The 18,774-nt window shown below is 37.8% G+C and overlaps 2 protein-coding genes across 2 annotated transcripts; both read left to right on the top strand.

Moving 5' to 3' along the window:
* Positions 1-9,102: 9,102 nt before the first annotated feature.
* On the top strand, positions 9,103-9,852 carry LOC116262972 (classical arabinogalactan protein 26-like). Its single transcript, XM_031642527.2, has one exon. It carries the CDS (start codon positions 9,176-9,178, stop codon positions 9,608-9,610), a length of 435 nt encoding a protein of 144 aa, XP_031498387.1. The 5' UTR covers positions 9,103-9,175; the 3' UTR covers positions 9,611-9,852.
* Positions 9,853-14,017: 4,165 nt separating this feature from the next.
* Positions 14,018-18,326, top strand: LOC116263137 (vesicle-associated protein 1-2-like). The gene is made up of 9 exons (XM_031642742.2): positions 14,018-14,124; positions 15,073-15,194; positions 15,671-15,741; positions 15,899-15,980; positions 16,275-16,390; positions 16,470-16,655; positions 17,387-17,428; positions 17,697-17,774; positions 17,935-18,326. The coding sequence occupies exons 2-9, from the start codon at positions 15,146-15,148 to the stop codon at positions 18,046-18,048; spliced, it is 738 nt and encodes a 245-aa protein (XP_031498602.1). The 5' UTR covers positions 14,018-14,124; positions 15,073-15,145; the 3' UTR covers positions 18,049-18,326.
* Positions 18,327-18,774: the final 448 nt, after the last annotated feature.

The raw sequence follows: 18,774 nt of genomic DNA, 5'->3' as shown, positions 1-18,774 counted from the left end.
CGCGTGAGGAGGGAGGGCGATGGGTCGTAACCGTTAGCGGCTAGACGCCACGCCTCCCTTCCCGGAGCTAAACCGTTATCCCACGCGTTAGCGAATTTAAAGTGCTCGACTTAATGACACTTTAAAATTTTATCTTTAAGCTCCCGCTTCTTTCCCCTGAATTTCGGGAACAGCTTCGATTTTCTGATTTTTATGGAACATACCTCGTTTTTATGGCAGCTAATAACTCGAGGCATCAACGCATCGTCCTTGATTTTTTTTTTTTTTCCTTTAAAAATTTATTAAACCATTATTGTGTTTAGTTAGACTTGGCCCATCTACTATCAGCAATCAGATTTGGATCCAATATCTAACTGAATACTTTTAAAAACTTGGATATGTAAAAAAAACATTAATATTCAAGTAAGAAATCAGATCAGATTTAGATTTAAAAATGGCATCTGATCAAATTTGGATACAATTAAGTATCCGATGACATCGAACTTGGTTTTAAATAAATTATTTTATATCCAATGCTCTTATGTTTTGAAAACTAAATACAGATATGGTTAGGAGTATATGTGATTTAATCCATTGCTGTGAAAACCAGTTGAAGAGAAGAGCCCGGGTTTTATGCCACCCCGTCCTTGAGGCCTTTATGGGTTGGGTTGGCTAGGAGCCCAGCCTGCCTCTAATAATTATCAAATCAATAGCATCTCACTATGGGCATGTGGCACTCTCCTTTTTCATCTTTAAATATTGTATGTTGGTACATTTAACTTGTAGGAACGAGACAACCGTGGACTCCTCGCAATCCAGATCGAGATCAAGATCCAGTCCTTTTTGAACCAAATCAGGCGCCATCTTGCACAAGACCTCACATTTACATGTAACCACACTAAATCTTTGCTACTTCTAGGCATGGATATTTGTTCAATTAGATTCCAATTGCATTTCTACTTTTTGTTACCGGAACCAAGTAAATAGATCTGGGTTTGGATCGACAAAGTTTAGATATTCAAAATGAGGCTTATTTTTTTTTTCAAAATAAAACAAAAGGAAAAACGGATAAAAATCCAACTAAGTTAGACCAAAATCCAAAATCCAAAAATTCCCCACCAGCAGCACATGGTAAGCATGCTCAAGCTGTGGTGTGGAGCCCATGAAACCCCAAGAAGCCAAAACCGACTTCCTCAACTGCAAGGTTTTGGACGCATTTAAAGAAAAAGAGTTGTTGCTCAAGACCTGTTGTCTCATTGTCCCGGTACAAGAACGTCCGTGTCCCTCGGGACCCACGCGGACGCTCGAAACATCTTCCTCTCGTGCTGGCCCGCGCCCTAGCGCAGTCGCCAGGTCCCTTCCATGTTAAACCCTAGGAGAAATATTATTTTAAATCCACTTAAAAAGAATTTAAGTTTTTTAATATTTTTTTAGAAAGCAAAAAGATGCATGGGATTGGGGACCCTCCATGTTCGATGGTTCGGGTCATTGGGATGTCCGAACTCGGGGGAACACTTTGAAGTCGTCATCTCAATAAAGAAAGGGTCCCCTGTCTTATAACACAAGATACGTGACACAAATAAAATATGATATGTCTAGGGTTTCCAAAGCAACGCTCCTTTTCGAACTTTTCATTTTGATGTGGAACTCGTGTGTTGTTTAAACTATTTTTATATGTTTTGGGTAGTGCCACGTTTGTCAATGGGAAACCTAATATGAAAAGCGTTGATCACAGGTTCTTTTTTTTTTTTTTCAAAGTTTTCAAACAATGAAATTAGAAATTTGTGATTAAGAGACACTGATATAAGTAATATTGAATTCTAGGGGCATCAATATGTAATAAACTAAATTATGATGAAAACCAAATTTGCAAACAAAATAAGATGTGTTTTGAGGGATATAGCATGAAGCGTTGTCAACTAGTCTTCAGTTTGATTCTCTTATGAGATGCATGACATTTGAATTGAAAAGTGTATCATAAAGCTACTTAAGTTTCAAACCAACTCTGTTTTCGGGTGAGAGAGATGTTCATCCCACCGCCCGAAGCGAGACCCGAAAGCCCTCCATTTACCCTGCTTCTGGGGTCTTAAGCTGCATTGGTGTCAACGATATCAATGGTGCACCTTGCAACTTGGATGTCGCATCCTACCACCTTAAAACACAGAAACATAGCGCCCATGGACATCGAACTACAAAGCTGCCGTTATACAGGCCTTTACCTCGACCAACTACACTATGCCTCTCGAGGCTCCAAAACAACTCTCTTAGGGGGAAGGAGAATGAAGGAAACTTCGTTATCTCGCTCGACCCCTTGTGCTCACCCGAAAAATGAAATAAATTGCATAGGTCCATGTGGGCAACAATCTACGCGAGCCCACACCTAGCTAGGCCAATCCTCACCTTGATTCATCGTTGTCCAACGTGATTAGGGCGTGGTAGGTTGGAGCTGGGCCATTAAATGTTCGGGTCAGGTCTGCTTTTTTAAATGGAGTGAGCATTGTTTGTGAAATGTCATGGGTATGTGCTCTAAGTCCAAATCCGATACGACAATTCAAAGTGGTGACCTTCAAAGATCCACGTAGCATGTTAGACAAGATATAAATAATGATTCAAAGGGAAGACCGGTGGATCAGATATAAATAATGATTCATAGGCCGAGTTTGGATTCCAATGATATATATATATATATAGACAAAGTTTGGATTCCAATGATATATATATATATATATAGACAAGATTGTTTGTCTTCCTAATAATAGATAAATGCAACACTTCCTTATGATCGTTGTTTACTTACTCATACCCGATATTTGATATTTCAAATAAGGACCGACTTGGGTAAGCTTGAAAATTCATTGATCGAATCAAATCAGTAAAGCGATTGAATTTGGATTAGTTCGGCCTCAACTACGCTTCTAGTGGCAGGATCTCTTTTGGAAGTTGTTGACCTAAATAATCAATCTATAAATGGTTGCAGATTATTTGGCCAGAGAGGACATCCATTATCGACAAAAGTAATGCTGTTCATGAATGTCCGGCCACACCTCCAATCATGTCACAGATTGAGCCACATGTGAGCCGGACAGATTGAACCACCCAATACAGACATACATATATACACAGACACCATGTATAATCACATTATGCTATTGTCGGAAATCTACTTAAAATCCACTGAAATTTAGAAGAAATACAGGTTTGGAAATATGAAAAATCAAAAAGTAAGGAAAGTAGAATCCAACAAAAAAGTGTTTCATGAATCTGTCTCAATCATCGAATATTATGTTAAATTCCTAGTGTCTAATAATGATTACTAGTTAAGACTGGGCATGCATTCAATCTGGCTGCGCCTAAACCTGGGTGTGGTTTCCCTCGAACCAACGCTCTAAAGCCCGTCGTCAGGTCGGTTGGCGGAGCTGTCTGCAGCTGCCATGGCTTCCACTGGGTTTTTAGTATATGGTTTTGTATGTTGAGAAGCTAAGATGATGCTCAAACTGCATGTGAAATGAAGATGGAAAACGAAAGGGTTGTGGGCTGTGAACTGCCATACGAAAATATCACCGCATTAAGCGATTATTTGAACCAATATATGTGTGCATTAAGACTAGCTAGTTTCATAATACTTGATCTGGTGCCAGAACCATGAAGAATCGCAGAAAGGCACCTTTGCTTCGTCCTCCTGTTCTTGAATTTTCTGATTCTATCTGTGATTGTTGATCACGCTTACAGAGAAAAGCCAAGTTTCAAAACCATAGAAAAGCGCATATATCGTGCAATCTTCAGAACTACGAAACTCAGAAAACCTTCACAATTTAGACTAAAAGTTGATTATATAGCCAGAGAATTACAATTGTAATTGTAATTTAGAATCATCAAAGCCAGTAATTAGATTTAGATGATCGGTTTCAACTTCCCATGCTTCTTCCCATGTATCTACAACCGAGAAGAATCGTATGGATATGTTTTGATACTTTACGCTATAATATGTTCAGACTATATACACGTGAAGTCCATAACAATTTTGTGACTCATTCAATATGAACTTCTTTGTGGTTTTTTAAGAAGGATGTATAAAAGGCGATCCAGATCGATCTCGAGTGCAATTCAAAATCTGATCTTCATGAATGTAGTAAAACATAAGCAATCTGCGGTTTCAGTCTGTGGTATAATCGGACTTGGTATTGTAGGTGGCACCCCAAGTTGGAACCATTTTTCGGGCCGCGACATCTATGCAGGTTCGACCCATTTTAAGATACTGTGGCGATATATTTAGAAGCTGTTTGATGATGGGAATAATTTGTTACTGTTTCTATCTTTGAGACAAATTCATGGAACAGTTTCCCATTACCAAACTGGCCATTAGATGGAATGAATTAATCCTGATATCCAGACCTGTCTTATCAAACTAGATCCACAGAAACACAACAGTCAAAGTATTTTTAAAACCTTTTATAAACCATTTGTTTGATTGCCTTTTATAATGAGGATGACCTCTACCAAAGTAAAAATTATCGGGAGCAATCAAACATGGCATGAGAAATACAGCTTCAAACTAGTTCGTTGCCCATCAAGAAAGTGGCCGGCCGGAACTTCCAGTCACCATTAATGTTCTTTCTCATTTGTGCTCCACAAGGTCGAACTCTCGATGGGCAGTTGCAGCTTCAACTCTCGATGGATCGGATTTTAATGTTCTTTGTATTATATTATCCCTTTATTCCCATTATTTGGACCCTAACAATGTTCATACTGTCTGGATAAATGTAGTTGGTTCCAGATTCACTATTTTTCCGTGTTTAAGTGTATTGGGGTTCCATAGGAGGACAGGTTAGATGCTTTGCTATACATGTCTCGTTACGTATTCTAATTGATTACTCGCGGGGATTACAACTAAAGCAAAATACTGACAACGTCAAGGCCCTCTTCATGCGCTCCCTACCTTTGGGGTCCTGAGCTATGTCGGTGACTCGGCATCCTTCAACTTAGGTATTGTCAAAAAATGCAAAAGAACAAAAAGAACGTTAGTGGTTACCAGCTATCATGAGAGTCGCACGCGTGTTCATAGATGGCAACCATGCCTAAGTTCGCCACAAATTATATATATATATATACACATATATATATATATATATATATATATATATATATATATATACACATATATATATATATATATATATATATATATATATATATATATATATATATATATATATATATATATATATATATATATATATATAACACTTTAGAGAGTACAGATAATGCATATGCTGCAATCACAAGTCATTCTTGTTTGCATCTTTGCTGTTGTCGTTCTCTGCTTGCTGATGCACACTCATGTGCACGCACACAGGCAAGCAAGTACATACAAGCATGGCATGAGCATGTGAATTGGGCCGGACTCCATGTCTTCGAGCTTAAGCATTTCTAGACGACAGCTCACAGCATGACCAAGGGAATCGTATCATGTCCACAAAGATGACAAACAACCACATTGTTTTCGCTGTACAATATTCGTTGACGCTTAATCAAATTTTATATAATATGCTCTCTCTCTCTCTCTCTCTCTCTCTCTCTATATATATATATATATATATATATATATATATATATATATATATATATATATATATGAAAGAACTAGCAAGAAATGAAAGAAGTAGCCAGAAATTTTAGGTTGCCTGCATGTGCGCCGACGCAAAACCATTACATGAGGTGCCAAGATGGATGGATGTCAGGTTGCTTACCGATTGCATGAAAGCAAATTAACTTTCGGTTACTTTTACGGCGACGTGCGAGAAGAAGGATTGAGGCAGAGATGTAAACAGCCGTTTATCAGATTTGATTTAATCAAACTGTCCCTAACTGGACCTAGCCTTGGATTTGGACTTGATCTTTACGAAATGTATGATTAATCACGTCCCTTGTGATCGATAAAACCCTACCATTCTTTCTCATGTTGATTAAATTACTCGGTATATCTTATTTATTTAGACATCTACAAGGCCTCGACATAAGGAAATAAATCTACAACATTCTTCTTTCTCATGTTGCCAAAACGAGGTTTTCCAAATGCTTAATGGCTTTTAATATTGTGACCTCGCTAGCTTGCAAAAACTAGGTCAAGTCGAATTTTCTAGTCCCACAGACACTTTTGACCAGCTCATGATATATTTTCAAGTGAGCAGGAGAAGTATTTTCATCATATCCTCGAACCAAAGCCCACTCCTTTTTCTCTTCTCCTTGAGGTATTAGGGCTGCTTTCAGTGTCTCAGGGTGACACCCTGCTACGTCTCAACTTACATATCACCCCGATATATGCTAAATCTAACACATATCCTAAGTTAAAGGATAGATTCAAAATTCCTCATCTGCTCCTTATTTTAAGTACTGCTGCAAGTCTTGGTTTTTGTCTTGAATAGAAACCTCAAAGCATTTAGGGAGGTAAACTGCATAATTTGTTTATTAGTACCCTTTAGGCATTTTACTATGTATTTATTTACCTAGTGGAAAGTTTTTTTTTTTTTTTCATTTACTATGTATTATTGGCCCTAGCCGAAAATTTCCAACTCTCACTGTTTGAAAGGTATGTCACAGCAACTGGTAAACATAGGCCTGCATCAGGCCATGTTAGCCACAAGAAATTAAGTAAAAAGAAACTTTGTCATCTTATTTAATTACTAGATTGGTTTATATAAGGGATTATCAGCCAATAGGTGCCTAATTATATGTTCCATCAATATTCTAAGAGATCAATAAAACGAACATTTGCATTCTTGGAACTCATGTTCTTCAACTACAAAGTCTTTGAATACTATGTTTTTGTTTTAGGAAATATAGTGTCATTGTAAACTAATTATTTATAGGCCAACAATGAACTGCTATACACAAGTGTGCCGCATTCTTTGAAACAAGAACATGGGCCTCTGGGAACAATATCTGTTCAACAATATATATAATGTGTTTCTTATCAAACCCTTGTAGTGGCGTTTGGTAACGTGCATGAATGCTGTGTTGTTTGAAACTTGGTATTCCATGAATGTGTTCTAGAAATGAACATATTCGTGGAGCACTATTCTCTAGGCATATATAATAATGTTCCTATTTCCAAATGCCCTCTAAAATGATTGTTTTGGTCTCGTTGGAAAAATTTTCCTGTTCACAAATTTTTATATCCGAATGGGCACTCATATATATATATATATATATATATATATATATATATATATATATAGAGCAAATATTTGAATATGTTAATATAAAAATAAAGAATGGTTGTGCTAGTGTCCAACATAGATAGTAGTAACACAGACATTAGGCATAAAATGTGAGAAGTTTCTTTGTATATAGCCTGCTGTTGACGACAAGAGACAGACGGCACAGTAGAACTATCAATGTCCTTCAACTGGGGATGGACCAAATCGTAACATGATGGGGGTGCCCACATTTGGACTACTCAATATTCCAATAAAAGATAATTTGTCTTCATTTGGTGAAATATTTCCGCATTTCACCAAAAGGACACAACTCCCATCAATTCAGCCCACTCGATAAAAGATTATGCAAATTTACAACAGGGTTTCTTTAAGTAATTTCCATAAGAATAATCAAAATTTTATTGCAAGATAATTTAAGTTAATAATCTTTCTTCTTATCTAGTTTCCTTTTTTAATACATATGCACACGGTTCTACATGCTTAACTGTGCCTACTACCCATTGTTCTAAAAAGTAGCAGTTATTTTTTCATGAATTTAACAATACAAACTCTATAAATAATCAACATACCTGCGTCTGATTTCCTTACATGATCAACATAATTTTCTTCAAAATCTATTGCACGAACATTTGGTAGCTACTTGCTTTATAAATATATATATATATATATGAAGGGGAAAGAACCAGGCTTTTAGGTTGACCTTTTTGCATGTGCTTTCTCATGCTAGCTCCAGTTAGCGATGCATGTCTTCCAAGAACAAAAAAACACCCTCTGTTTGAAAAACGGTGCATGTCCCTCCATTTCTTACATACTAAATGTCATGGAATCCACTACTAGAGACAAATTCCATGAACGTGCACCTGCTTTTTCCCCACAATCATTTCCATACGCGAAATTTTTAACTTGACATAACCTTTGCAGATATACCTGCCATCTTCCTTTCATTTTCATGCAACTCAAAGAATTTTGTAAACCGTTTTTAAAAAACCGGTAATTTGGAAACGATTCAAATATATAAACTAAAAAAACACACCTGTTTTGACAAAAGCCACACATAAGAGTTGTTACTTTTATTTTATTTTATATTGCAATGCAGTTATATTCGAGTTGAACGGTGTATTGTAGAACCACTCAAGACCAAGGGGGGCGGGCGCCTAGGCTATGACCCTATCTTAACCAAATTTTTTTAAAAAAATCTAGTGTAAAAATTGATTTTTTTTTTTTTATCTGAATGTATTTTTTGAATATAAGTTCAGTTTGGCCCTACCCAAATCCAATCCACAAAACTCAGTCTCCATTTGGCCCGCCCTTGCAGAAAATCCTGGCTCCGCCCCAGCTCAAGACCCAACTCGGACTTTTAAAGATGCTCACTCACTCGAAAGGTTGGTAGAAAACAAGTTGAGTTTCATGTTACATAATACGGGTAACTTTGAAACTGTGAAAGGAAGGAAGGGAGTGGTCCCATGTCCAAGAGGACAATTAACGACCCTTGTCGCTGGGCGGAACAGCCTTCACGTGTTCCCCTCCCCCCTAAAATGGCAGACTCAATGATTAGAACCCCAAATCACGGATCAATATTACCTCCTCCTCCCATTATAGATCCAGACGCCTTTTTCATCAAATTCAGTCCCCTCCCCCTGATGTAAACGGTTCGGATCCATGACAGCTGATTATCGATCCATCTCTTGCCTCTTCAATCCATTAAAATATACGAGCGTTCGTGCAAAAAAATAAAACTCAAAAACAAAAGGAGGAGGAAAGCACTCACATGGCTCGCCGCTCCCATGTTCTCCGCATTCGCGTCGACCACGTGGCGCCGTCACCGCCGTCGGATGAGGACATCCCACCCATCATCGGCTCATCATTCATCACTCATCATCCCCTCCGCTTTCTGATTCCCACCACTTTGTACAGAATAAAAGAAGGGAGGAGGAGGAAAGGGTAGAGGAAGAGCCAGCAGAGGAGATCAGGTCCTGGCAATGGCGCTCAGAGTGGTGACGGTGTTGGTAGCCGTTATATCGACGGCTGCTCTCTCCCTCTCCTCGCCCCCTCCCATCTTCTCCTCCATCTCCGCCTCCCCCGCCTCCCTCCCGGCCTTCCCGCCGGCGATTTCCCCTGCTCCCGAGCTGCCTCCGCCATCCCTCTCCCCCGACATCACCCCCGAGTTCCCCACGCCGGGGGCCGGCTCCGGCGTCACTGGCAGCCCTTCCTCCAACGAAATGCCCACGATCCCGTCCACCCTCAGCCCGCCCAACCCCGACGACGTCGCCTCGCCGGAGCTCAACCTGGCCAGCTCCCCGGCCTCCTCCCCTGCTAAGATGTCGTCCTCGGCGGTCAGGTTGGTGGGTCGAACTTCACTTCCTCTCTTGGTGTTCTGCTTCGTCGCCTTGCTGCTTCATGTCAAGCTGGTCTGAGATTACTCTCTCTGTTCTTTTGGGAGAATTGGGTTCGTGTCTGTGAAATTGGTCTTGTGATTTTGGGGAGTTGAATTTGTACCTTGGGGTTTGTTGATTCTTTTATCCAGTAGTTGTACATTGTTTAGTTATTTTTTTCTGGTGAACTGTGGAAGGAACGTGGATTCCATGTCATTCTGAGCTGCCACTTGCAGAGAAAGAATGGGAAAGGATTTCCTAGCTAGAAAGTGTTTGTGTTGCCATTTTTGTTGAGAGCAGTTAAGTATAACACCAGATCGATGAAGAAATGTTTAATCTTCAGTTTTGAAGGTTTTCACAATGCAACATCCCTTGCCGGAAAAGGAAGCCGGCGCTGCTCCTAAACCGCAGGTTAGATGTTCAATAAGTAAGAAGCATTTTATTGACGATTTTTTTTTTTGGCAAAAAAAATATTGATGTTTTGAACTGAAAGAAAATCATCGTCGTTCAAATTCACGGACGTCACCTTGAAAATTTGAGCTTTTGAAATGAAAAAAAAAATTGCTGTAAGATCTGCTTGGGTTGTTCACGGGCAGTGCTAACATTAGCTTTGGTTTTCTATCCCTCGTGCTCCCCCTAGTAGCGTCTATCTTCGATGCGAATCTCGTTCAGATCTGGATCATGATCCAGATTCAAATCTCGGCAGTTCTTGTAAGCAGAGATGAAAGATCAGACCTGGATATGGATCATAATTCGTGTTGAAGGAAGTTTTTTTTTTTTTTCTAGTAAAAATTGCATTTTCAGACCGATTTTTTTATAATTTCAAGATGCTATCACTTTCAAAATTTTCTTAATAAACGTAAACGTTTTTTATGATAATTATTAAATAAAAAATATGAAATGAACTTTCTTTAACACGAGAAATGGCAAAATGTTTCTCAGCAAAAGTTTACATCCAACCCTTTCCAAAAAAAAAAAAAAAATGTGATTTGTATGTAAAAAAAAATGAACTATTTGTTAAGATTCTATAAACAAACGAAAGGTCAGCTAGGAAATGGGTTTATTTTTTATTCCTTCCTAGGACTTAGTCGATTGGCAGGGATCAAATCTGAACTCGATTTTCGCGCATTTGACTGCACCACCTTTCTCGAGGCGTCTTGAAAAACACAAAAGAATGGGGCGGAGAGTCAGTCGGCCTGACCAACCGCTCCCACTTAGGGAGGGAAAAAGGGCGAAAGCTTTTTGCGACGCTTTTTATCTGTCATCTACCAAACACAGTTGGTGGGTTTAACACCGAAGCAGAGCCTCAAGCTTAACTTGACATATTAAAACAAAATTTTAAAATATTATTGGGTTCTTCTTTAAAAAAAAAAAAAAAACAATTCTTACTCCAATTGAACTTGCGGTGCATCTCAAGTTCAATTCCTATGAACATTATAAACTTTAAAATATATATATATATATATTTAAAATATTTATTTTATATAAAAATAATATTTTAATTTCTATTAAAATTTTATAACTATAATTCAGGAACCCACAAAAACTGAGGTTGAGATCTTGCGAGTGTGTGTTTTTCCTCTGCAATTTTTTTCGACTCTGTCACCCACTTTTTATATATATATATATATATATATATATACTTGTAGTCTTGTCTTTTGTCTTGCAGTATAAACCAATAAAAAATTGAAAAGTTATAATATAAAACAAAAAGGTTAAATGTATTACCTTTTTTATTGAAAAGTTGAGTTGACTGCCGATTCTTTTCCAAAACCAAAACCGACAAAAAATCGCCCGCGAATTTCAAAAACGTACATGTGAATTTTGCGAACAGTTAAAATAATACCAATCAAGTTATTTTCCAAAATATTTACATGTTTGACGTAAGATTATCTCCGGTCCTTTCACATACATGCGAGAAAAGATGCAGGAAACTGACAAATTCAAAAGAAAACTGCCGTCCCCCTGCTCCAATCACTATTTTGGGCACAGAAAAAGACATAAGGATCATTTGAAAATTCAATTATAAAATGACAACCTAACTGCATGTGCTCCCTCTATATCTTGTGGAATTAAAAATCAATACTCCCAGTTTTTCAGATTTTAAAGCATAAGGAAATGACGACGTATATATATATATATATATATATACATCCATCGTTAATAATTTTTTTTTTATATTTTACGATGCCAAGAACTGTGGCAAATGGCTCCTTTTATGATGGCATTTGATTGATCACATTTTTTTTGCCATAAAATAAAATGCACCATTTATGATGGTTTTTAACGTTGCAAAATGCCAAAAATGTCATTTGTGTATGGACGTTGGCTCAGCCATTGTGGGGGACGTGGGGATGTAAGCTCTTCATTCATTGAGGAACTACTTATTTATGAATTACTTGCTCCCATTAGATTTTCAAGTGCAAAAGAAAATAATGAAATAAAAAAAGCTTTGAATGTGCGGCCAAGCTGAATAACATTAAGTGTCGCGATCTCATATTTTACAGTTCAAAAGAGTAGTACTCATTTGATTTGATTATCGGGTTCATACAGTGCTTAAATATTTAAATTGTTAACTTTTCAAGTAAAAGATTTGGTTTTAAAAACATCCGATTGGTAGTGGCCTTGATTTTCCAATATCTTTCAGCAATAGAGTTATAACTCTCTAAAAAAAAGCACGTCACTTAATCCTAATGAGCTTTTTGAGATTTAAGAACAAACTCTTTCCCTTTTGATTTTAAATCTTATATTTTTCAATGCAAAAATACAAAACAAAGATTTCAAGGTCTGACTTAAGACCTTTAATTTGATAAACTGTACATCTGTTTTTGTCACGTCAGTGAAAACGTGTCACATCAGGTCCATGAATTTTATATCTGAAGTAAACGAATGCTCCCATAAAGTTCCTGACGGTGGGGTTTGGACTTGATCCAGAGTCGCCGTCTCATCCCAAGATCCAGAGAATGGTCAAGGAGGAGTGAGAGTTATTCCAATACTTTATGATTTCAAGTATTGGAATCATATGGTGGTGTAATGTTTCTTTGGGTCAAATTCATGTGTACATAAATATATGCATGACATCAAAATCCCCTATACTCTGAGATAAGCACAAATACTAAAACATTTAGGGGTTTGATCCAATGGTTGCGGAAGAGATTTGAAAAGAAAAATTGATGATGCCATCAAGTTGCATTAAAATCCTAATGATTTTTTTTATTTTGTATTACTAAAAACCATTACAAAAGATGCATTTTATCGGTAAAAACTGTGGCAAAACAACCGGCTGCCACCAATGCACATTTTGCGACTGTTTTTAGCGACACAAAAATTAGGAAGGAAAAACATCCAACCATATTGGTAGCCAGGCGTGTGTTTTTTTTTTTTTTTTTGTATAATCTAACTATTCAAAAGTGATCTTAAAAATGTTTTAGTAAGAAACATATATTAGGTTAATCAGTTTTTTGAGTTCAATAATATTTCTGTAGTAATAAAAAAGTGAACACCCTTGTAATCTCAAAATTGTAATGGTAAAAGCATCAATATTTTCATAAAAACAACATGAATTAAGACATGTCCTATGTTAAATTGGTATGCATGAACATATTAGAATTTTCGTATATCGTGTAAAAATCTTTTAACAAGAATTTAATTGGTCTAGTTCCTGTCTCGAACCCTAGTGATATAGAAATACCGGTTTTCCTATATATATATATATATACATGTGGCAAGTTGTAGTTGCAAAAAACCACATATGATGGTGGCCAATATATATATTTAAATTGGAGCTGGTCGGACCTAGGGTTGATAAACTTCGGGCCATAACTTTATGTATTTGTACAGAACCTAATCCATTATTTAGCCATATCTCAAGCTAATTGTTGACGCCTGTTCAGATATGATTTGCCCAAATTAACTAAGAAAAATTTACTCAATCCAATTAGTTGAATTTGGTACGAGAGTATTCTTGAATTCGTATCATTTGTATTCCTATATTTTAACTTAACAACCCTGACATTGCCATCTTAACAGCTAAATTTTAATATTCATATTTTTCCAAAAAATATCAATAAATGCAAAAAAAAAAAAAATTGAGACAACTGCAGTGGAGAGAGAAGTTGACAAAAGAGATCGAGACAGCTTTGTTGTAATAAAACCATGAATAAATAAATATTGAAAAAAGAGGAGAGAGAAAGAGAGACGAGTTGAAGGTCGTTGCTGGTGCTTAGTCGTGGCCTCCACTAAGCGTGAGAGCCGAAGCCGAGCCGAGTCGAACCCCAGCCGACTTCATTGGGTTGGCTGTTTCCTTTCGTCGTCACAAACACATATCTCAAGCCGAGCTGAGCCGAGCCGAGCTGAGCCAGTTACCGTGAAGGTGCGAGTGCAACCGTCCACCAACGCACAACTAACTCCCTTTCCGGAAGACCCAAGGGAACTCAGTGAGAGAGAGAGAGAACCAATATATGACTCTTGATTTCACTCATATTCTTTCCATTGATAGAAGCACAACGGACGCGTTCTTGTTGCGGTCTCTGGATTCCTGCAGAGTTCTGTTGGAGGTCAGACAACATCATACAATTCGCCGGGCTAACTATGCTTCTCTCTTTCTCGCTTCTGGTTCTAAGTTTTTGAAGTTAAACTTACGTTCTTGCTTTACGTAGAGTTTCTTCTGTAACCTGTTCTTGATTGGGTGGTGGCCGATGCACTCGTGTTTTGGGTTCTCAGTTTTTTGGTTTTTGATTCTCTTTGATACTTAGGACGAGGGATTTTGAGGCTGATGAAATTCGATTGTATTTGGTTTATCAGTGCATTTTGCAGATGCTGTGATGGGTTTCTTTTTACTGCAGTTTAGATGATTTGGTTATGTAGGTCGTCATTATTTTTAAGTATGGGATCATCTTCATGACGGTGGTTTTTATTTGAGTTCATGGTTTCTTCGTTTCTGGTTTTTTCCATGAAGCGCAGAAAATTCTGTCAGTTATTCGGAGATGTTTGCTTGTTTTCTTGAACAGCATAAGTCAGTCCTTGTCATCTTCTTTTCTGAGTTTGAACTGTTTGATTGTCTTATTCCATTGAGAATAGAAGTTTGAGGACTTTGATTCTCGACTGTACTGAATGCTCATTGAAATGCAAAAACTCTGGCTGTACCAAATCACCTGTCTCGTCAAATTGCTGGATTAGATCGACGATTACCGAGAAATGGTCGTCTTTATCTGCGAAACTATCAACTCGACATGCTTTGACTGCTTTAAAGATTTCCTGGTGTCTTTTTAATTAAATCTGTCTAACAGAGGGGATTTCAGCAATTATGCATTGTGATATGTGAGTTTTGAAATCGACTATACAAGGTGCTGATTAATGTTATTTGTGGTAGTTTTTGAGTTAAGGGAGCTTCTAGGCAAATAAGAAGAATATAGCCTGGTCTCCATCACCAGTTTGTACCAGTACAAGAGTCAGGAATGGATCGAATTCATTTGGTTATAACCCACGTGTTCCTTGTTGTGCAGGTCAAATAATCTCAAGTCCTTTTACTGATCAGACTTTTGTCAGCAAGATTTGTTACCCGTCTTCCTAGGAACCATGACCATGGAGCTACTTGACATTCAACCTACTGAACTCAAATTTACATGTACGTGCACAAATTGTGTCTGATTAATCTATTGTTATCTGAACTAGTACCTCTGCTTTTTCTTTTTCTTTTTTTGGGCCACTGCTTTCTTGCATGTCATGGTATTTGATCGAATCTTATTATGTGCAGTTTTATATCTTCAAATACATGTGTATCATTGTACAAACCATTTGTTTAGTTTCGACTTTCAAATCCGAGTGAAGTTGCTCAAGTCAGACAAAAATTAGATCCAGCTAACCTTTTCTGCAGTTTGCCCTGCATATAACTGATGGCTTTATCTGCTATAGTGCTTAAAAACGTAGTGGCTTTGGGTTTGAACAAATAGGTTTCCAATTCTTTGCCAATATTATAAAGTAAAAGAATGTTACTTGTACTATATTTTTTGTGGTTGTTGCCTCAATTTGATTGAATTAATATTTTATTCGTTGCTGCAATAAATTCCTGTCTATTGACAGTGTGGTCTGTTATTTGTACAGTTGAGCTGAAGAAACAAAGCTCCTGCTCTGTTCAGATGTTCAACAATTCTGACCAGTATGTTGCATACAAGGTTAGTAACTTTTTTTTTTTTTGGGTACAGAATTTCAGTTCCCACCAATTAAGATTGTGATCGATCAACCAACTTTGAGTTTGATGTAATACCTTATATAGTATATACATCTCCTTGCATAATACTCAACGCTGTTGATCATAATTTGCCTTGGCAGGTCAGAACTACAAATCCTAAGAAATATTGTGTGCGTCCAAATATTAATGTCATCTCACCAAAGGCATCTTGTGAAATCATAAGTAAGTTTTTGGTGTTAAGTCGTTTAATTGTTGAATCACAGAGTGAAGGCTGACTGTTGCCAGCTTCCTGTGCATGATAATTCATCCTTCCTTGTTACTTACCTTGTGGCAGACGTCCTATCCTTCTTGTCATTGTGACTGCCAAATGCTGCCCTTTCTCTTCTAGTCTTCTGCTTTACCCATTTTGCTTTCTGCTTATCTCCCCTCCATTCTGTGCTCAAAGCCTGAGGCTGAAATAGATACACTTTCCTTCTCGTCTACTGCATTGACCATGGTTTTCAACCTTTCATCCAGTCACCATGCAAGCTCAGCAAATTGCTCCGCCTGACATGAAGTGCAAGGACAAGTTCCTTATTCTGAGTACAGCCGTTCCAGATGGAACCACTGTGGAGCAAATTTCCCATGATATAGTGAGTTGTACATATCAACGTTGTTGAATTTGTCTTCTTTGTTTCAATTTGCGAATTTTACACACCTGTACCTTTGTAGTTTGCAAAAGAAGATGGCAGAGCTGTTGAAGAAAGGAAGTTGAAGGTAGCCCTCATCAATCCTCCAAATTCTCCAATCTTGCAACCTATTGATGGTGTGGTAAGGCAAGAACCTACTTCCAAAGCTTCAAGGCCAGAGGAAGGTGTAGACGCACCTAATGGGAACAACAGCCTGCCATCTCAGACTGTAAGATGCCCGTATCATGATTCACTGGAGCAATCCTGATTTGCATTTTTCTGCCTATTTGTGATATATATGAACCCCAGCAAGAATGCATGCCTCATGAATCATGAGTTCAGGTGATCCATAACTAGCCGGTTCATGCAAATGCATTTAACCTACATATTCTAGAATTAATATTCTTCATACAAAGACCAAGGAAGCCATGATCCTTAGTGATAGTTTCATTCTTGTTCCCAAAGATTCTCTAAAGGGATAATGTTTGCAAATTTGTGACCATTCGCCAACCATGCTGTGACGTTAACTCAATGGCTCTGCAGAGTCTGTTCTCAGTCCAAGATTGACACGAAATGTCCGTTCTGTTTGCTGGGATCTATAGAGCATCTACGATGAAGTTAAATAAAGACATTGAAAAAAAGGAAACCCACCTCAGGTTTTCCGAGGGCTTGTATTGGTTTCATTGAAATTCCAAAATTCATAACGTGTGCAAGATCCTTTCCAGTCAATTTATCTGCTCTGTTTCCTCTGAGCAGGAAAAATTAACATCTAATCTTGTAGTTCCTTGGAATGGATGTATCTTTTACCTTAGCATTATTTGGTACTTTGGCACCGAAACAGAGAAAATCACAGAAAAGAAAATTGTTTTCCATGCTTAGAGAAATGTCTTAATTTGCTATTCGAGTTTAAATGACTGTCCCAACTGATGCACATTTATCCTCATGCTCGTTTCCTGATAGGTGACAAAGGATGTCGGCAAACTGATAGCGAAGCTCAGTGAGGTAAACTTAGATCGACCTTTTTTTTTTTTTTTTTGCTTTCTTGATGCCATGCAGTTTTTCTATTCTGTGTTTCTATACACTGCAAGATATTGGAATGCCGTTCATGTTCTACATAAGAATTGGAAATGTAGAGTTTTTGTTGCTTTTCGTTCAGGCAGAAGCCTTGGGTAGTTTGTGGCATCCACCGGACACTGTACTTTCTTCTGATATTCTATCATTGACGTAAATACCGTTGTCCCAACCGCTTTTTCATTACCTTATTTGGCAGGCTGAGAAAGTAATCACAAGCTTGAGAGAAGAAAGAAAAACCCTACTTCAGCAGCAGGAAGTGTTGCAGGAAGAACTTGTTAGTAACTCCATTCGTCGTATCTTTGTTCCAAAATATGCAAAGCAGAAATCATTTTTGTTTCTGATGCTCTATTTTCCGCCGGTTTTTCTTCCTCTTTTTAACTTTTTCTTCCAATAATTATCGGTTTATTTTTTATTTGGCAACTATTTTCATTCAGGGACTGGCAAAGAAGCAGAATAAGCGTCGCCAAATTCGAGTGGGCTATCCATTTCTCTTCGTTTGTTTCATTGGCCTTGTTGGATTGATGTCCGGATCCATGTTACACTTATAACGCCCACGCCACTCTGCCAATATATCAGCATTATTCAGCCAAGGCGACAACAGAACATTTTTGGTGGAGTTTTGCCATTTTGGTGAATGTTCAGGACTAAAACAAAAGTGCGTTTTGGTGGTAAATACTGCTGCGCCTATAATTCATTTGTACATACCTACATATATAATGGGTGATTTTTTCTGCTGTCTATCTGAGGATGTTTGTGGGAGAAAATGAAAAGGAAGAAAGCAGAATATCTGTTGTTTGAATAATTAAAGAGGAAAAGCTTTTAGAGAGTTGGGATTGGATTTCAAATCTTAACATTTCTCCTCTTGATTGCAAACATAGTTACTCTCTATTCTTAGTGGCATGAATCATGCGCCTTCTCATGTCCTAAGATCAACTTCATTACCTGGAAGATTGGCTCGGACGAGTTGTACCTTTGCCTTGCAACTCGTCTTGTGTTTGAAAAGTTGGTTGTTCTATGAGAAGTAAGCCTACACCAAAATGCTCAGATTGTAACTTTGAAGGTAAGCCGATCTGGACAGAGACCATCGATCCCAAGGCCCTATCTTGGAATGATATTTGAAGAAACGGCACCTGGATCCGATCTTGATCGGCCATGGTATGCATTCAGGTTTGATACGAGAAAGTTGGGCCCTACAACTACAAAAACCATTTAAAATATTGGGTAGATTTGCCTTAGTCTTGGAAACATGCTAATATATGGTAAGCATTTCTAGC

This window comes from Nymphaea colorata, chromosome 10, assembly GCF_008831285.2.
Source record: "Nymphaea colorata isolate Beijing-Zhang1983 chromosome 10, ASM883128v2, whole genome shotgun sequence".
NCBI classification, from domain to species: domain Eukaryota; kingdom Viridiplantae; phylum Streptophyta; class Magnoliopsida; order Nymphaeales; family Nymphaeaceae; genus Nymphaea; species Nymphaea colorata.
This window is presented reverse-complemented; position numbering and strand designations above follow the sequence as displayed.